Source organism: Petaurus breviceps, unplaced genomic scaffold (assembly GCF_028583685.1).
Source record: "Petaurus breviceps papuanus isolate PSGF00001 unplaced genomic scaffold, PetGlider_PUasm1.0 90977, whole genome shotgun sequence".
NCBI lineage: Eukaryota > Metazoa > Chordata > Mammalia > Diprotodontia > Petauridae > Petaurus > Petaurus breviceps.
The window spans coordinates 43400010-43418623 of NW_027187391.1; the positions used below are offsets into that span (position 1 = coordinate 43400010).

Consider the following 18614-nt stretch of genomic DNA (forward strand, 5'->3'; position numbering starts at 1 on the left):
TTTCTTTCTTTCTTTCTTTCTTTCTTTCTTTCTTTCTTTCTTTCTTTCTTTCTTTCTTTCTTTCTTTCTTTCTTTCTTTCTTTCTTTCATCTACCTACCTACCTTTCTATCTATCTATCTATCTATCTATCTATCTATCTATCTATCTATCTATCATCTCTTAATTGTTGTTCAGTCATTCAGTCATGTCTGACTCACCATGACCCCATAGACCATAGCATGCCAAACCCTTCTATCCTCCAGTGTTTCCCAACCTTCCAGTCTGTCCGAGGTCATTTTCATTGTTTCCACGACACCATCTGTCCATCTCATCCTGTGCTATCTCTTTTCTCCTTTTGCCTCCAATCTTTCCCAGCATCATGGGCTTTTCCAGTGAGTCCTGTCTTCTCATTTTGTGACAAGGGCATTTAAGCTTCACCTTCAGCATCTGATGTTCCAATTAACAGTATGAATTAAATATATACACAAATACACATATGTGAATGCATCTGTGCCTATATACACATATATTCCCCAAACAAAAAGTCTGACGTGGTTAGAAATATAGCCCTTCTACATATTAATCAACAAATACCAGCACTAGAAAATCGGTTGCTTTAATTGCATTTCAACAGCATCAGTCCCATGTCAGTGGGGAGACTTCTGTCCCATGAAAGGGAAGGACAAGTAGCAGAGGCTACTCCCCATATGCCATGTATATATATACACATACATATATGTGTACTCCTATACATATGTGTGTATATACATGTGTTAAAGTACTTCCCTGATACTTACTATTGATACCTATTATACCATATATGACATGTACATATTACATATATATTATATGTGTGTTGTATAATATACACACATTGTATATACATACACCTGGCTTTTATCTGCCTTTAATTTGTTTATAGATATTTATGCAATACACACATATGTCGGTTTCCCATACATCTTGAATAAGGCTAAGAGCTATTTCCCAACAAATATGGTTAGTCACAAGATATGAAGAGTTGTCAAAAGAAAAAGAATTACAGACTTTTAGCAACCATATGAAAGATTGCTCCAAATCATTAATATATTGCTGTGGAAATGTCCTGGCCTTGAAGCTATAGGGTCTAGATTCTAATCTTGGTTCTATTGCCTACTAGCGGTGTGACCTTGGGGTCACTTAAGGTCTCTGGGCCTCAGCATGCTCACATAAAGGTGAGAAGATGAGATCAGATGAACTTTATGATCCCTTGCAGCTGTAAAACTATGATCCTAAAAAAACACAGTTTTTCAACATTCACTTCCGTAAGTTAGAAATTTTCCCCACCTCCCTCCCTTTACCCCTCCCCAAGACAGCGTACAATCCAATATAGATTCTACATATACATTCTTATTAAACATATTTTCACAAAAAAGGAACACAAATAAAAAGGGCAAATCAATAGCTCACATCCCTCAAACTAACAAATATGGCTGGGACAGGGAATGTGTATGAGGAGACTCCCCCCACCAGTGGAGAATGGTGCTTACTCTGCAACTTAGTCTTAGAATGGTCTAGAGTACTGAGAGGTTAAGTCACATGCACAGAGTCACACAACTAGTACATGTCACAGAAAGGATTTGATACCTGGACTACCTGGCTTCAAGAACAGCTTTCTATCCATTATGCCAACTTTGCCTCTATCATGCAAAGATAAGTGATGAAAATAATCAATATTGGAGGCATTACAGGAAGACAGACACACTAATGCGTTGTTGGTAGACCTGTAAATTGGTTTTTCCCTTCTGAGAATAATATAGAATTATTCATAAAAAATAAATTAAAAAATTAAATTTCTACTCAGGGGACATACTCCAAGGCAGTCAAAGACATAAAGAAAGGCCTCATGTATTAAAATATTCACAGTAGTACTTTATGTGGTAAAAACAAAACAAGGCAGAAAACAAAAAGGGTACCCATTAACTAAAGAATGGTTGAACAAATTGTGGTATGTGAATGGAATGGAGTAGTATTGCTTTTTAAAAAGTGACAAATCTGAGGAATTCACAGAACTTTGGTAAGACTTATATGAACCAATACTGTGAATTCAAATGTACCTTACCTGTAGGGAGGACACAGTCTTCTTTAGCCTTTTCTGACATAACTAAGGCTATTTCCTTGTTAACTTTTCTTAACACCTCATGGATCATATGACTTTCAAAATTTTCCAGAAGTTTTTGAAGCTAGAGTAAACAGAATATAAAAGTCAATCTACATTTTGGACATATATTTTAGGTCCTCAGGGTACTTTTCCCCCCACTCTTGCTATATTTTCTCTTTATCCTTTTTGTTGGGGAAAAGGCTTCCTACAGCAGACACCAATAAACTACAAGGTATTCTTAGGCAGTAAATACTGCAGTATAAAGCAAGTATTGGTTTACTGAAGAAAAAAAAAGAGGCGAATTTAGTATTGAGTATTTATAACTTGTGGCTATTTCCTTTGGGACCTTAATACAAATAGAAATGTCTGAACCATTGTCCTATAATATGAAGATCCTGTCCTACAACATAGATCCTGAAGAATTATGAGAAATGGACTCAACATTTTCATATGATGATTTAAAAATCAATACGTGGTAATTATAAATTGGGCCAGCTGTCTCCCCCACAGGGACAGAGTGAGCAAGGGGAAGGTAACAGACAGCCTGTGTAGGAACAGAAATAGGCTTGGGCTTACTGAACTTCCAGATTTCCACGCAGACTTCCTTGGTCTGAAAACTCCTCTCTGGGTTTTAGTTTCCCTAATTTGGTCTCAATCCCTGGACCAGCACCCTAAGAAACCCTGGTTTCTGACCTTCATTTTTCCAGCTTCCATTTTACTCTCACTTTGGCTCTTGATTCAAACCCTCTGTCTTTCCCCAGGAGGGGATTTTCCCCTCAGGTTGGAGGGGACTGTCCTATTTATCAGCACTTATCAGTCCCTTGCCAGGATACACCACCAATAAAAATGGCGAGTGCCTTACCATCTTTTATTTTCAATGGTTAAAATTGTTCTCTTTTATAGTGTTACAGATGCCTTATAAAGGGAATGTCGCTTAGGAGACAAACAATAATATCAGGCCTCACAGGTGCAAGTTATCATTTCAGCTTATTGCTAGGCAACCCTGCCTAAAGCCAATGAACTACCAGATGCTTGGCTTTGCTTACCTGTCAAATAGGGACAGCAAGCCTTGTCCCTCTGGAACAGCGCTGAGGCAGGAAATTACTTAAGGAAGCAAATTCTGTCTGCTACAGATATGATGTTCTCAGGATGGATATATAAACAGCGTGGGGCTGTGAGAATATATCAGGACTATGACAAAAATTCTAAAAGACAACTTTCATTTTTTTCTCTCTCCTGATTTTTGTTTTTACTTTATGGGGAGATTGCAATGGTGTTTACATGCTGGCTTTGATATGGAAGGTAGACTCTTTCACTGTTGTTTTTTTTTTGGGGGGGGGGAATGGTGGTAGATATTTCTTTATCTTAGGTTTGGGATAGAAATTGATGTAGCAAGTTTAATTTGAAACTTCAGACTTCCAAAAATTGAAAAATTCAAGGCTGTTATTTGCTTTTTTAAAAGGAAAAGGTATAGACTGATTTTAAATGGACAGTCCTCCTAGGACATCAAAATGATTCAGTTTAGGAAAATTTGGTTTATTCACATTTAATGTACAAAATGAGCACATTCATCCATATGAATGAAATACTAAAGACACAAGGAATTAAAAAAAAATAATTAAAAAAAAGATAACCTGGCGGGTTTTGATTTCAACTTCCGAAGCTCCTTTGGGAGGAAGTATAGACCGACAATTTATTACAAGTCCTTCGAATTCTTCTTCTTTACCCATCTGCCTGGCTATGGTTTTCATGGTAGGATAAAGAATATTAGCTCTAGAAATGGATAGAGACAGGAATAAACAAACATCTGATCTTTCTCATTACATTTCCTCAAATATTATTTTCTTTTACAGGTCAAGATTTTTGGAGAGGTTGTAACCTATATCTAGTAGAATATAATCTCCTTGAGGGAAGGGATTGTTCTTATTTTTTACTTTGTCCCTGCCCTTGCCCCTAGCCTTTAATCATATTCCACATATAGTAGGCACTTCATAAATTCTTGCTCAATTAAATTGAATTTCATCCTTGGACCCAGCACAATGAAATCACCAATCCATTAATATATTTAGGTCTTTTCTTTTCCTACTCTGAGATTTCCTTTCCTTGTAGGCACCCCCAACAACAGACTCATATAGCCTTTTCATTCTCCCCTATAGCCCCATTCTCACTTCATGTGTATTTTGTGACATGTTCCCTGGGAGGAAATTTCAGTCTTTCATTCATTACAATATTGACACAGAAGAATTCAGATTTTATTTGTTTCCTGTTTCACCCTCCCTATTTTACAACAGGAGAGAAGAAATTAGAACTTCATAAAGCGGGACCAACAATAGAACGTTCTGTCCATCCCCTGTCCAGATTCAGAAATACCCTTTCCCGTAGGATCAGTGACAAAGAGTAGGATTCTTTAAAATGGTCATTGTAGGGATAACATTCTCACTGGCATTGTTATTATACTGATGACATTCTCACAGTGTGGCTTTCTTTTCAGCTATTCCTGCCACACCCAAAGAGACTCACTGTCTGGAACAACACTGATTCTATCCTTATGTACATACAATGACTGGAATACATAGAAGACATAATCTTCATTCTTATCTTGGAAATATATGTATATGGGAAGAGGGATGGGGGGAAATGAAAAGGATTCCCTGCAGGAAAGCAGCAGGGAAGGGAATAAGCAATTTCCAAACTCTTCTCTATGCCCACTGATTCTCTACTATAAGCAGGTGGGTGGAAGGCTCTATATTGAGACTCCCCAGTAAATAACGACTAAGATTCATCTTCACGAGTTCAAATCCAGCCTCTGATCCTGGGGAAGTCACTTAACTGTATTTACCTCCGTTCCTGATCTGTAAAATGAGCTGGAGAAGGAGATGGCAAACCACTCTAGTATCTTTGCCAAGAAAACCCCAAAAAGGGATCACAAAGGGTAGGACATGACTGAAACATCCCAGTAGCAGCAATTAAAAAGCCCTGGGACAGATCACTGTAAGATGTGTGCATTACTGACCAATAATTATTTCTTCAAGTCCTTACTATTCAATTCAGCTCAAGTCAACAAACATTTTTAAAGCACTTACTTACAAGTAAGGTGTTGTACGGGGCACTGGAGATACAAGGAAAAAATTAAATAAGCCCCGTGCTCAAAGATACAACATGTGTATACAAATAAGTAAATAGAAGATAATTTGAGGAGGGAGGGAGCACTAAGGACTTGGGGGAGAGAGAAGGAAGGGTAAGAGAGTAAGAAAGGCACCTGATCTGAACTTTGAACAAGTTTCAAGAGGCAAAGGAGAAAAGCAAGTGCATTCCAGGCATGGGGAGAGGGGGTAGGGGGGGGAAGGAGATGATCTGTCCAAAGACTAGGAGAGAAGAGATGGAATATTGGGGTTGGAGAACAGTGAATAGGCCTTTTCGTGTGGAATGAACAGTCTACAAAGAAGAATAACATAAAACAAGTCTGAAAAGGTGAGAGATAGAATGTAGAGGGCTTTAAATACGAGTTTGCATCTTATTCTAGGAACAATAGGGAACCAATGAAGATTTTTGAGTAGAGCATTGATGCAATCACATGTGTATTTTAGGAATATTAATTTGACTGCTTATAAAGGATAAATTGGGGAGGAGATAGTCTAGAAGCATGGAGGTCAATTAGGAAGCTATTGCTCAGGCAAAAAGTGATGAATCTAATTAGAAGAATGACTGTGTGGGCAGAGAGAAAAGGACGGATGTGAGAGATGTCATAGAAGTGCAGCTAAGGCTTGACAGCTTATTGGATTGGGGTGTGGAGGTAAGGGAGTGGAAGATTTAAAGGTGATTCTAAGGTTGTGAAACTAATCAACTACAAAGATGTCAGTTCCCTCAACAGAAACAGGCAAGCTTAGAGGAGCTTTGGGTTTGTGGGCTGGGGATGTGGGGGGAAAGATAATGAATTTGGTTTTGGACATGTTGAGTTTGAGATGCCCTTGGGGACATGCTGTTTATACAACTCAGCGTTTTTGTGATAAAGCCCTGATTGTAGAGAGAATTTGTATAATAACTTCCACTGGACTCAGAGGGAGGCTGTGATTACTGGACAGCACAATAACTCAATTCTAGCCTAGAAAACAAAAGACAGAGAGAGTTCTGGTGGCCACAAAGAGGAGTATTTGTGAATCTTCCCCATACCGCTGATTTTAACCCAAAATATTTTTTCTATGAGAAAAACTCACCCATAGAGATCCAAAAACTGTTGATACAGAGCAACTGTGTTGATGTCTGCCACCCTCAGTTTGAGTCGACCCCATGCCTCCTTTAGTACTTCAAGTTGCTTCCAGATAATGAGAAAAGATCTCAGGAAAGCGTAGGCTGTCAGTGGATCCCGCTGCTTCTCAAGTGTTCGGAAGGTCTTTGGGCTGCCCCATGACTGACTTCTATTTAATTCAGCCATTTTGTTCACTTGGGACTGTAATTATTATACAGGAAGGGAAGGGAGGATGGAATCAGTCAATAAACACTCATTAAGTGCCTACTATGTTCCACATTGTGCTAAGCTCTACAAATAATATCTTGTTTGATTCTCACAACAACTTTTCATGGTGCTGTTATTATCTCAGTTTTACAGATGAAAAAATTGAGATAGACAAGATAAAGTGACTTTCCCAGGGTCACACAGTTAGTAAGTATCTGAGGATGGAGTTGATGCAGATCTTCCTGAATACACACCCAATGTTCTAGCCACTGGACCATCTAGCTAACTATACCATAGTAGTAACATAGTATTACCATAGAATAAGTAAATAAATAAATGAAATATCACTACATAATAACAGTAATAACTGAGACTTCTTGTTTGTCCTCTTTTTGTTTTTGTTTTTGAAGAGGACCAATGATATGACCAAGGGATGTATTAACTGGCATGCAAATTGGATTTAAGTGAGGTAGAGTTGCAGAGTTCCAGAGTCATCAGAGTCCAGTTGCAGGACAAAAGTCAGGACAATGGGAGATGGCCCAAGATGCAGTGGATGACCTTGAAGTCTTCCATGCCTGCATCAGCTGCCTTCGTGGTCATTGGAACTAATTGTTCTCATCCGCCCACTCCACTGGAGGAAATCTTCCCATGCATAGGGTACACATTCCCAACTCACCAAATGATTTGAGGCCCATAGGTTACTCTCAACCTGATTTAGCTCATCTTTGGCTGCTGCATGTTCTACAGCTTCTTGGAGCCACGGGTGAGAGTTGAGTGAGAGGTGGTCACCGAAGGGCACTTACAAAGTTTTAAAGTTTCCCAAACATTTACATATATTAGTATAACAACCCTATGAGGTAAGCACTAAAGCTTTTAAGATTAGGAAATTGAAGCCCAGAGACATGAAGGGTTTTGATCATTTTTACAATTAGTATTAGGTGGCTTCAAGTGATCTCAACACCATGTTGCCCCCAATATACAAGTGCACAGATAGCTACAATGGGAGATAAATGTCCCATTAAGAAGTATAAATTTCAGTGTGGAATCAGAGAAAGGAAAGATTACTTCCAGCTTGGGGAAGAGGAAAATCAGGAGGGTTTCTGAGCTGGCTTTCACATGTGCACCACCACATTCTTTGGTGCTTGGATGAGCAGATTTTTATGTTCAATACTAATAGGATATGGTTTATATTTGTATTTTTGGAGGTACAACCATCTTTTCTGCTCGATATGCTTTTTTACGGACACTTGTAAAAAAGAACGATGAGTTCAGTCTCTAACCCATTTTGTTAATATATGTGTTGTTTTTGTTTATAGAATAAAGTGCTGTGTATTTTTTTGCTTTAATATTTTATTTTTCCCTCAATTACATGTTAAAACAATTTTTATCACTTATTTTTCTTAAGTTTTGAATTACAAATTCTATCCCTCCTTCTCCTCTCCCTTCTCTGAGATGGTAAGCAATCTGATATAGGTTATTACATGTGCAATCATGTAAAACAGGTCAATATATGTTTTTAGAGATATAATTTCTCCTCTTGGGAGAAGAACCATGCTGAAGGGGAAAGAATGCTGGGCTGGGAGTCAGAGGACATGGGTTCTGCTACTTCATAATGATGTGACCTTGGGTAAGTCCCTCATAGGGGTTGGATCAGATGACCTCTGGATTCCCCTCCCTCTCTACAGTTAAGATCCTCCCAGGCAACGCACATTTAAGTTATTTTACTCCAGCCTTAACCTCTGCCTTCAAAAAGGTCCAGTTTGACTTCTAACATTAAGGAAAACAAAACACAAATGACTAAACTCCTCAGGGCAACATAGGGGGTCATAGTTAGGACCCAAAGCATCCATCACCAGCAAGTCTGAGTAGGAATAAAAAGCAAAGATCTTAGATAGTCTTTCTAGTTTCTCTATTACTCAGTATCCCAGGGGGGAAAAAGAGAGCAGAAGAGGGCATATGAGGCCGAGACGGAACTAAAGTGGGGTGACTGGCCCTTTGCCCCAGGGCACCAAATCTTGGAGGGTGTTGACAATATTTCTGTTCTTCAGAGTAAATCTACAATTGTATGAAAAACTATAATTATTAAGGTAAATTATGGTTTGGAATTAAAAAAAAAAACTACTTAGCAATAAATTCAAATTAAGGGAAGTTACCTCGATCTCCAGCAGAAACAGATCACTTTCCATGACTTTTTTTTTGAAGGATAGGAGAAGCAGGAGGCAGGATAAAGGAAGAGATATGGAGGGCAGGGCAGGGGTAAGGGAAATTAAATATCAGAGACGATTGACAGAAAGAAAGTAGATAGAGCTGCTGGTGGACTGAGTTATAGGGCATGCTATAACCACTAGTTCTGTGCAAAACATCTCATTCTTGTGTTGTGCATTTTAGGTAACATTTCTTTTCTTTTTTTCTTTTTAACTATGAACTTAACAATCATCAACAAACACAGTATATAAGGGTTGTAAATGAATACAACAATATTTCTTGGCAACAAATCCTTGCTTTTGAGATGGGAAAGCAGCAAGATGGAGGCCTTGCCTTGGCATTTACACTGAGCCTGGTTCTGTCAAGTCAGTCAGTCAATAAACAGTATAGTCCCTGCCCTCAAGGAGCTTACAATCTACTAGGGATGGGACACTTAACAACAAAAGTTTATAAAGCACCTCCTACATGCAAGGGTTATGGGCATCTAAAGAATTTTTTTTTAATAGCACAGTTTTATCTTCAAGGAGCTTACATTCTACCAGAAAATCTTCATGGATATTACTGTGTTGGTCAATAAATGAACACAGGTCACTCTTATTGTGTCGAACCCAATGTTCTCCACACTGGTAGCACTCAATATTTGTTTGTTGTCTATGGGATTGTAGAGACACTCAGGAAATCCTCAGCATCATCTTAGGGTTCAGATATGGAGGTCTTTGGGCTAAATTGTATTCTTGATTGTAAGGTGGTAGGGAGAGGTGGAAATGGAAGAGTTCCTGTATCTCAGGACTGTTGGTGGATGGTTTTACTAGGCACAGTCTAGGGGCCAGGACAAACACCCCTCTGAATATCTTGACACCGATGACTCATATTAAGGCAAGATATTTAACTAAAAGAGGTGAGTCAGAGGGAGGTGGTAATAGTAGTATTACTCTATAACTAAACATTCCTGAAGGGAAAGAGCAAAAAAGGATGTATGAAGCAGAGAGAAAGACAGAAACAGAACCAGAGTGGGGTTAATGGCACTTTGTCTGTGGGCACCAAAACTTGGAGAGTATTGACAACCCTTATATTCCTTTAGCAGAAAGAAAAACCAGGCTTAGTATCTATTTAGCAAAAATAATTCATTAAGCCAGGAAGTTTCCTCTCCCCAGCAGCTGAATACCAGGTGAATTCCTCTCTGGCCTGGCTCTAACTTGCTCCCTTTCCCAGGAGGGTCTATGAAGGGAGGGTTCTCTGTGGGGATAAGGTGGGGGGGCCCTCTCTCCGCAGTGTCCTAAGAATTAGTGTGGTACAATGGGACAAGCATTTGCTTTTCAAGTAGTCGTTTCTTGAGACATGGGCTCCTTTCTCACCCCATCCTCCAGAATCTCTCATCCCTAGGTCCCAATCTTTTTACCTGTCCCCGGCATCAGAATTGCTAGTTATGGCTCTAAGAGAAATAAGCAAATCAACCAGGTAAATTCAGTGGACTGGTAGCAGAAAATGGGATAGTAGTTAGGTCTTAACACTTCTATCCGGGTCTCTTCTCTAGATCTTCATTTGTAACATCAAATCCAATAAGACAAAAAAAGATAAAATTGAGGGTTTTTTTTTGTTTTGTTCAGGTTTTAAAATTTTTTTCATTTATTTCATTATTTCCCAATTACATGTAAAAAGTCATTTTTTTCCTTTTAAAAATTTTATTCAATATTTCCTTTTGCTTAGTTTTAATGAGCTGTGTAATGGACAGAGCACAGGACTTGGAGGCAGGAAGACCTCTGGCTTCAAATCCCATGTTGGACACTTAGGAATTTTGTGACCCTGGGAAGGTCATGTAACTCCTGTGTCTCAGTTTCCTCCTGAGTAAAATGAGGTTACTGAAGTCCAAAGTCCCTTTCCAGCTCTAAATCTATCACTGGGATCCCCCTGACCTTTCATAATCCTTGTTCATTTGTCAAAAAGTATCAAAGTCCCTGACTCTGGGACCTTTTAAGCAAGAGCTAAGCCAGACACACAAACAAGTCTGCTGGGGAGAGACCAAGGTGCATCTGTGGATCAAGTATCCTATGAATTAGCTGAGGGGTACACGATTACATGAGAACAGGACCACATGCTGAGATTACCTGCTTGTGTTTCTCTGGGGAGGCGTATAGTCCTCCTTCCATCATCCTGTCATAGCTACTCAGGAGCACATCCTCCAGCAGCAACTGCACAGACACCAGCTCCCCATGGGCCACTTTTCTGTCTTGATCATTCAGTTCACACAGGCATAACTAAAGAGAGACAGCCTAAGAATTAGTGTCGTATAGTGGGAAAAGCATTTGCTTTTTGAGTCAAAGGAACCATGTTCAAGTCTCACTTTTGATATTTACTACCTGTATGACCATATTCTGTAGATGTTAAATGGGGAGATTGGACTAGATGGCCTCTGAAGTATCTTCCAGTTCTATAAAGGCAACTAGCTAGGTGGTACAGTGAATAGAGTGCTGAGACTGCTGTCCAAAACAGCTGAGTTCAAATCCTGCTTCAGACACTTACTAGCTATATGACCCTGGGCAAGTCACTTACTCCTATTTGACTCAGGTTCTTCATCTGTAAAATGGGGATAATAATAGCATCTACCTCCCAGGGTTGCTGTGAGGATCAAATGAGGTCATAATTGTAAAGTTCTTAGTGCAGTGCCTAGCACACAGTAAACCCTATGTAAATGTTAGTTGTTGTTATTATTACATATTAAAACCCCATTACACAACTTATTATATAGATTCAGATAAATCTGAAGCCAAATCATGCTCCCCAACCCATTCATCAACATGCTACATGTAAACATGACTAGTATGGACATATGTTTTGCATGTATACCTATATCCAATTGCTTGCTCTCAGTGAGAGGGAAGGCAAGAGAGAGAATTTGGAACTCAAAATTTTAACAAACAAATGCTAGAAATTTTTCATGCAATTAGAAAAACTTTTTAAAAATATTATTTTAAAAAATGCTACATGTAGTAGGAACTTCACCTTATGTAGCTGATACTCTAATTGCAGGCGGTGGGGGGGAGGCGGCATTGCACTGTGTGGCTTGTGTCAGAGGTGTCGGGTTTGGGGAGGGTTTTTTTTTATCATATTTATATTTTTTACACATTATGCAATCTCTTAGTTGGATTGCCTTGGAGGAGCGCCCATCTTAATGTCGTGATCACAGACCAGAGCCTGAGTCTTCTAACACACTGAACAATGCTTTGGTTGTTCTAACACTATAAAAAAAACCACTGTTCCCATAAAATGCATGAGATGTCCAGTGCCAGAGATGGCCTTGTGAAAGAAGTCACTCTGCTCACCCAATTGTGGCCAGTTCATGACCCAAGAGATAGAATAAAACAAGAGACTCTTGGTGAAGCCTCCTGCATGGTGCAGGGATCTCCTGGAGATTTGACTATCCTCCCACTCTCTCTGAATTCTCATGAGAGTCAGGATGGCCACAGTACATGGAGCAGTGGACTGGAAGTCAAGAAGACTCCTTCTCGGACGCTTCCGGGCTGTGTGTGTCTTGGCGAAGTCAGGGTCTTAATGCCTCTGAGCCCCAGTTTTCTCATTTATAACAATGAGGGAGATGGATGGACTTGATGGCCTCAAGGATCCCTTCCAGCAGTCAGTCTATGATTTTGTAATCATATCTATCTTCACACTTCCCCCTAAGTAACTGCATTTCAAATCTCTCTTTTTTTTGCTTTTTTGGAGGGGGGAAGGCAGGTTAATTGGGGTTAAGTGACTTGCCCTAGGTTACATGGCTAGTAAGTGTTATGTGTCTGAGGTCAAATTTGAACTCAGGTCCTCCTGACTACAGGGTCAGTGCTCTATTCATTGTGCCACCTAGTCACCCCTCAAGTATCTTTTTTACCCTTAAACTGAAAACTATTCCAGGAGACATAGGCCCTTTGCAGCTGCTGCTACTGCAGTCACTTCTGCCTCATCTCCTGGACAGATGGAACTGGATCACAGTGTCTGATAAACACAAACCACAATTCTGCCAAACAGCATGCAAAGCGTAACAGAACAGGAACAAAGAAGAGATAAGACACGAGAAGATTGGTTGGCTGGCAAAACTGCTTGAAAACTCCTTCCTGAACCCTGAAAGGAGATTTTCTCAATAGGGTTCAGAAATAGTTTCTGTAGGGACTCACATCTGATAGAGTCACTTTCAAATCTACAGCAGTATTTAAAACAAACAAACAAAATACTTAGGGAAAAAAAACTTAAATTTTCACAGAAGGACAATTTCCAGACTATGTGAATGCTTTTAAAGAACTTTTAAAAAACTGCTCCAACAGCTGCTATACTGGTTTTTCTGTCAAGTGACACCCTAGTGCCTAGGCTACCTGAGGAGTTCTAAAGCTGCCTGTCAGAGAAAGTCCAGCTAAGTCTGAGGCAAGACAAATAGATACCAGTGGGAGTGTGGTTCCCATCCGTGTTGAGAAAACATGACTCACTTTGTTTTATAGAGACTAAAGCTTTGTCATCAAACATGTGACTTGTGGGTGACTCATACTCCAGCAGGGACACAGGACCAACCAGGTCCTACATATCCAACCAGCAGACTTCTCCAGGATGCTCCAGTGATAATCTTGGAGTTCTCATCATGACTTACCTGCATATTATATTCTAGGGGGTCTGGGCTACTGAGGATAACTGGAAATGGTCCTCCATCTGCTAGGAATGCCCTCCAAGGAAACAGCACGAATGCCTAAAGGAACCAAATTAAAAACCTAATGACATAGTTCTGTAACAATAAACCCATATGGTGTACATGAATGAATATGTGTGTGTACTGTACACTGATAAGCATATGTTGGGAAATCTAATTATTTTGTGGAGCCTTTAGCAGAGATGGGGGTGGAGAAAGGGGAGAGAGACAGAAAGGGTAAAGATAGAGGGAAAAGAAGGGGAGGGGAGGAAAGAGGGAGAGGAAAGGAGAAAGTGAGGGGGAAGGAGGAGGGATAAAGGATATTGAAAAAGGAGAAGAGAAAGGGAAAAAGAGAGGGACGAAGAAAGGGGAGGGAAGGAGGAAGGAAAGGGGAAGAAGACAGGGAGGAGAGAGGAGAGGAGTAAAGAAGAGGGAAAGGAAGGAGGAAGAGAAGAGAGATAGGAGGTGGGAAGAGAGAGAATCTCATCATGCTGAAAAATAGGTAACAACTTCGAAGGTTTCCTACATACAAGGAAAGAAAATTTAATTTTTTTTTTAAATTGACAGTGTTGTCACTTTATTTCCCACTTTCTCTAAAGAGTGGCAAATGCCCTTTATAAGTGTGCCTCACTCACCTGGTGGCTCTTTGGATCAAGGGGCTGAGGAAGACAGAGTTGTGAAGCAAACACGGACTTTACAAGACTGTTGCTCATTGGTTGTAACCCATGGAACAGGGAATCTGTGACAGTCTGGTAGGCAGAAATATTTCCAGCAAGCAAAAATGTTCCTCTAACAAAATATGAATGTCATTTGTTGAAATCAATAACTTTTATAGAGTTCTCAAAAAAAATTCCTCCAAGTCACATTATAAAGTGAATGCCTACAAGCTACTGACTTATGCCTCTCCTCTTCTTTTTAGGGTAAGACCCTTGAGACCATCTACAATTGGCACCTACAGTTTCTCTCCTCTCACTCATTTTTTGGGAGGGCTTTCTGGAGGGGCAGTTAGGGTTAAGTGACTTGCCCAAAGTCCCACGGCTAGTAAGTGTTAAGTGTCTGAGGCTGGATTTGAACTCGGGTTCTCCCAACTCCAGGACTGCTACTCTATTCACTGCACCACCTAGCTGCCCCCTTTTCACTCACTTTTAAAACTCTTTGCAATTTGATTTCCAATCTTATTCAATTGGAAATATTCCAAATTTACCAATAATCTATTAATTGACAAATCTAAAGGCCTTTTCTCAATTCTCATTCTTCTTGACCTCTCTTTAGCCTTTAACAGTTTGATCACTTCTCCTCTCTAGGTTATTAAAATATTACTCTTGGGCGGCCAGGTAGCACAGCGAGTAAGAGCATGGGCTCCAGTGTTGGAATGACTTGGAGATCGAATCCAGGGCTCAGACACTTAGCAACCACCCAGAAACACCTGGCTGTGTAACCTTGAGCAAGTTACTTAACCCCAATTGCTTAGGGGCGGCCAGGTGGCTCAGCGAGTAAGAGCACCGGCTCCAGTGTTGGGATGACCTGGATCAAATCTGGGCTCAGATACTCAGCACCACACCCAGAAATAACTGGTTGTGTAACCTTGAGCAAGTTACTTAACCCTGATTGCTTTAAAAAAAAATAAATCAAATATTACTCTTTCCTGGTTCTTTTGCCCACTTGATAATTCCTTCTCATTCCCCTTTGCTGAATCTTCCTCTAGCGCACATGTATTAAGTGCAGGTGTCTAACAAGACTCTTTCTTAGGCCTTCTTTTCCTCTGTCTGTCTGTCTCTATGGTCTTACTTGATCTCATCAGCTCCCAAAGGTTCAATTATCATTTCTATGCAGATGATTCCCAGATCTATTTATCAAGTCCTAATCTCTCTCCTGAGTTCCAGTCTCAAATTACTAATTACCTTTTAGACCTTTAAAACTGGATATCTCACAGGCATTTGGAACTCAAAATATCCAAAACAGAGTTCTTTATCTTCCCTCTCAAAATCTCCCCTTTTCTAAGTTTCTCTATTACTGTTGAGAATACCATAATCCTGCCACTCACCTGAGTTCAACCTCTTGTTTCATTCTCAACTCATCACTCTTTCATCTTCCATATCCAATCTGTTACCAAGTCTTGTCCTTTCTACCTTCACAATATCTCTCATATATACCCCTTCTCTCCACTCACATAGCTACCACCTTGGTGCCCCATCACTTCACCTCATAAGCTTGGTCTGTTGTGATAGCCTTCTGGGCTTCCTGCCCTAATTCTCCCCACCCCAACCATTCTCCATTCAGTTATCATAGTGATCTTGATAAAGTAGAGATTTGACCATGTCACCCCCTATTCAATAAACTCCAATACCCTTTTACTTCTAGGAACACATATAAAATCCTATTTGCTCTTAAAGCCCTTCAGAACCTGACCCTTTCCTATCTTTCCAGTCTTCTTACACTTGACTCCTCTCCAACAACACTCGCCATCTTGCTGTTACTTTCATACAACACTTAGTCTTCCAACTCTATGCCTTTTCATGCGCTGCCTCCCATGCCTGGAATGTAATTCCTTCTCATCTCTACCTCCTGATTTCCCTAGCTTCCTCCAAGCTTAAGGAGACTTTTCCCATTTAACCTGTCCCCTCCTCCCTGCTTTCCCTATTCTCTCTTAGTTGTCGTCTTAGTCTTTCTTCTAAGACTACCTTCCATTTTCATTGTACATATCTTTTTTGCACAATTTTTATTGCATATAGTCTCCCCCATTAGAACATAAGTTCTAATGTCTTTGTATCCCCAGTGCTTAGCACATTTGCCTGGCAAATAAATCCTTGTTGACTGATTGAATCAATGGGAAAAAAAAAAAAAAACCTTTCTGAGGTTCTTTTCACCACTGATATTGCTAAGGGCTTCAAGCCCATTGGGAATTCTGAAGAAAAGATTTTCTGTTGCAGGTATGGAGGAGGTGACTGGATAACCTTTAGGGCTAACTCAAGTAGTCTCATGAGTCTATGAGTTCTTAATTGGACATGCACTTAGAGGCATTATTTCCTAAGAGAAGCACTGTGGTGTAATAGATAAAGATCTGACCTTTGAACCAGGAAAGTCTGGATTTACCTCATGCCTCTGACAGGCTGTGTGACCCTGAAGTCTCTTCTAGGCAAACTCTAAGACTATAAGGTGGAGAAACAGTGCTGACTTGCACAGGTAGAAGGAGTCTCCTCATCTGGGAGTTCCCTATAATCAATGAAATTACAGGTCTGGATTCTATTCCCTATCCTATTTACTATTCTATGCCATAGTAAAGAGTCAGGGCTAGAGTCACCCAGAGGGTATTTGGGTTCAATCACCAAAGGTGATCCAAGTTATATATAAGGGGTGACAAAAGCTAGCTGACTGGTTCTGCCCTGGTAACCTCATATAGGTTTATAACCCACCTCTCTGCCTTTGTTCACACTATTCCCAATGCCTCTTTATTACAGAGGAAGGTACTATCTCTGATAGTCATATATTCATCCAGTCTAAGTCTGTCATTTTACAGATGACAAAACTGAGGTTCTGAAAAGGTAGGTGGTTCGTTCAGGGTTAAACATTTAGTTTAGAGTCTGCGTCGAGTTGAACGCAGGTCTCCTGATTTCAAACTCAGAGCTCTTTTCATTATACAACCTTTCTTTTCAATATCTGTTATATATACCTCTCCCTCTCTCAGCTTATAATCATCCTGATAATGTCTGTGTTACAGTTCTCTCCATATTTCCTCTAGCGCCTGGCACGGTTTCTTGCATAAAGGAGATAGTTAACAATTTTTCTTTAAATGAATTACTGAATGAAACAGAAGTTCTATATATGGAATGTGCTGTAGTTGAAAGTGCTCAATTTGGAATTAGAAGTCCTGAATTTAAATCTACTGGGTGACCAAAGAGCTAAGATTAGAATTAGTCAAAAGCAAAAACAAAGAATAATAATAATAAAGAAAACGCTTCAAAAATAATGAAAAATCATAAAACTGAAACAATTCAACCATGAACTATTTAAACAATCAATCATTAGGCATTTAGGGAGTGTTTAGTATATATCAGGCACTGCGCTAAGCAATGGAAACACAAAGACAAAAAGGAAATAGTATCTGCCCTCAAGGAGTTTACATTCTTCTAAAAATATTTACTATGTAAGTACTTATGATCTCTCCTTCTCACTGCCACCCCACTGAAAATTTTTTAAAAAGGAAAACCATCAAAATGAAGAGGCATAGTACAGAAAAACAAATTCCCACATTAGTCATGATGTCTAAAATGCATGCCTCATTGTGCAATTTAAATCCATCACCTCTGCGGCAAGATATAAGTAGTTGGTGGGTATCTCTTTAGACCTCTGGACTCATGGTTTATTACTGCATTGATCATAGTTTTATAGTATTTCAAAGTTATTTTTTCCTATAATGTCATTGTATAAATACTTCTCCTAGTTCTGTTCACTTTATCCTCCTTCAGTTAATAAAGGACTCTTTTGTTTTCTCTGAAACTATTTCATCATTTCTTAAGGTACAATAATATTCCATTATGTTCATATGCCATAATTTGTCCATTTCTTCCCCAACAGGTGAACCCCCAATTAGTTTCTAGTTTGGGGCTACTACAAAAAGAGCTGCTATTTTTGTATTTATAGGTCCTTTCCTCTTTTTTTATTTCTTTGGGGTACAGCATACATTCTAAGGAATTAATGATATAACCAAAAATTGGAACCAGACACCAGAATGACACTAACACCAATAATAATTTATGCAAACTTAATTGCAAAAACATGGAGACCAAAAGACCCCAGAAAACATTTAGTCAGTAAACATCTGACTTACTTGCCAGAGAAAGACAGCTAGCAAAGGCAACACCAAGTTAGAAAATAAATTTGTTTGTAAAATCTTACAAAGAAGGATGATGGACAGTTATGAATAGTTTTATCTCACAAAGCAGAGAGGAGTAGTGAAAGGTAAAACCAGTTTAAAGAAAACTTGGCAAGATATTCAGCTTAGTGAAGAAGCCACTCATTTATACATGTAAATCATTCAAGATTTCTTAAAAGAAATAATGACAGAGATAACTTGTTAAATAACCCTCTGGGTTCCTTCAGGGGCCTCCATTTTGGGGATGGGCCTAGGCTACCCATGCTTCATTCTCTCCCTAGACGTGCTTCTTATTCTCCA

General features: G+C 39.5%; 1 protein-coding gene across 1 annotated transcript in view; it reads right to left on the bottom strand.

Annotated features, from left to right (window-relative positions):
* LOC138153195 (uncharacterized) overlaps positions 1-18614 on the bottom strand; it is a 201182-nt gene that overhangs the window by 39087 nt on the left and 143481 nt on the right. The window contains exons 31-36 of the mRNA XM_069077336.1: positions 14077-14230; positions 13406-13501; positions 10884-11033; positions 6335-6567; positions 3755-3893; positions 2082-2202 (exon numbers count right to left, since the gene is read on the bottom strand). Coding sequence (XP_068933437.1) covers positions 2082-2202; positions 3755-3893; positions 6335-6567; positions 10884-11033; positions 13406-13501; positions 14077-14230 — 893 coding nt within the window. The remainder of the gene's footprint in view (positions 1-2081; positions 2203-3754; positions 3894-6334; positions 6568-10883; positions 11034-13405; positions 13502-14076; positions 14231-18614) is intronic.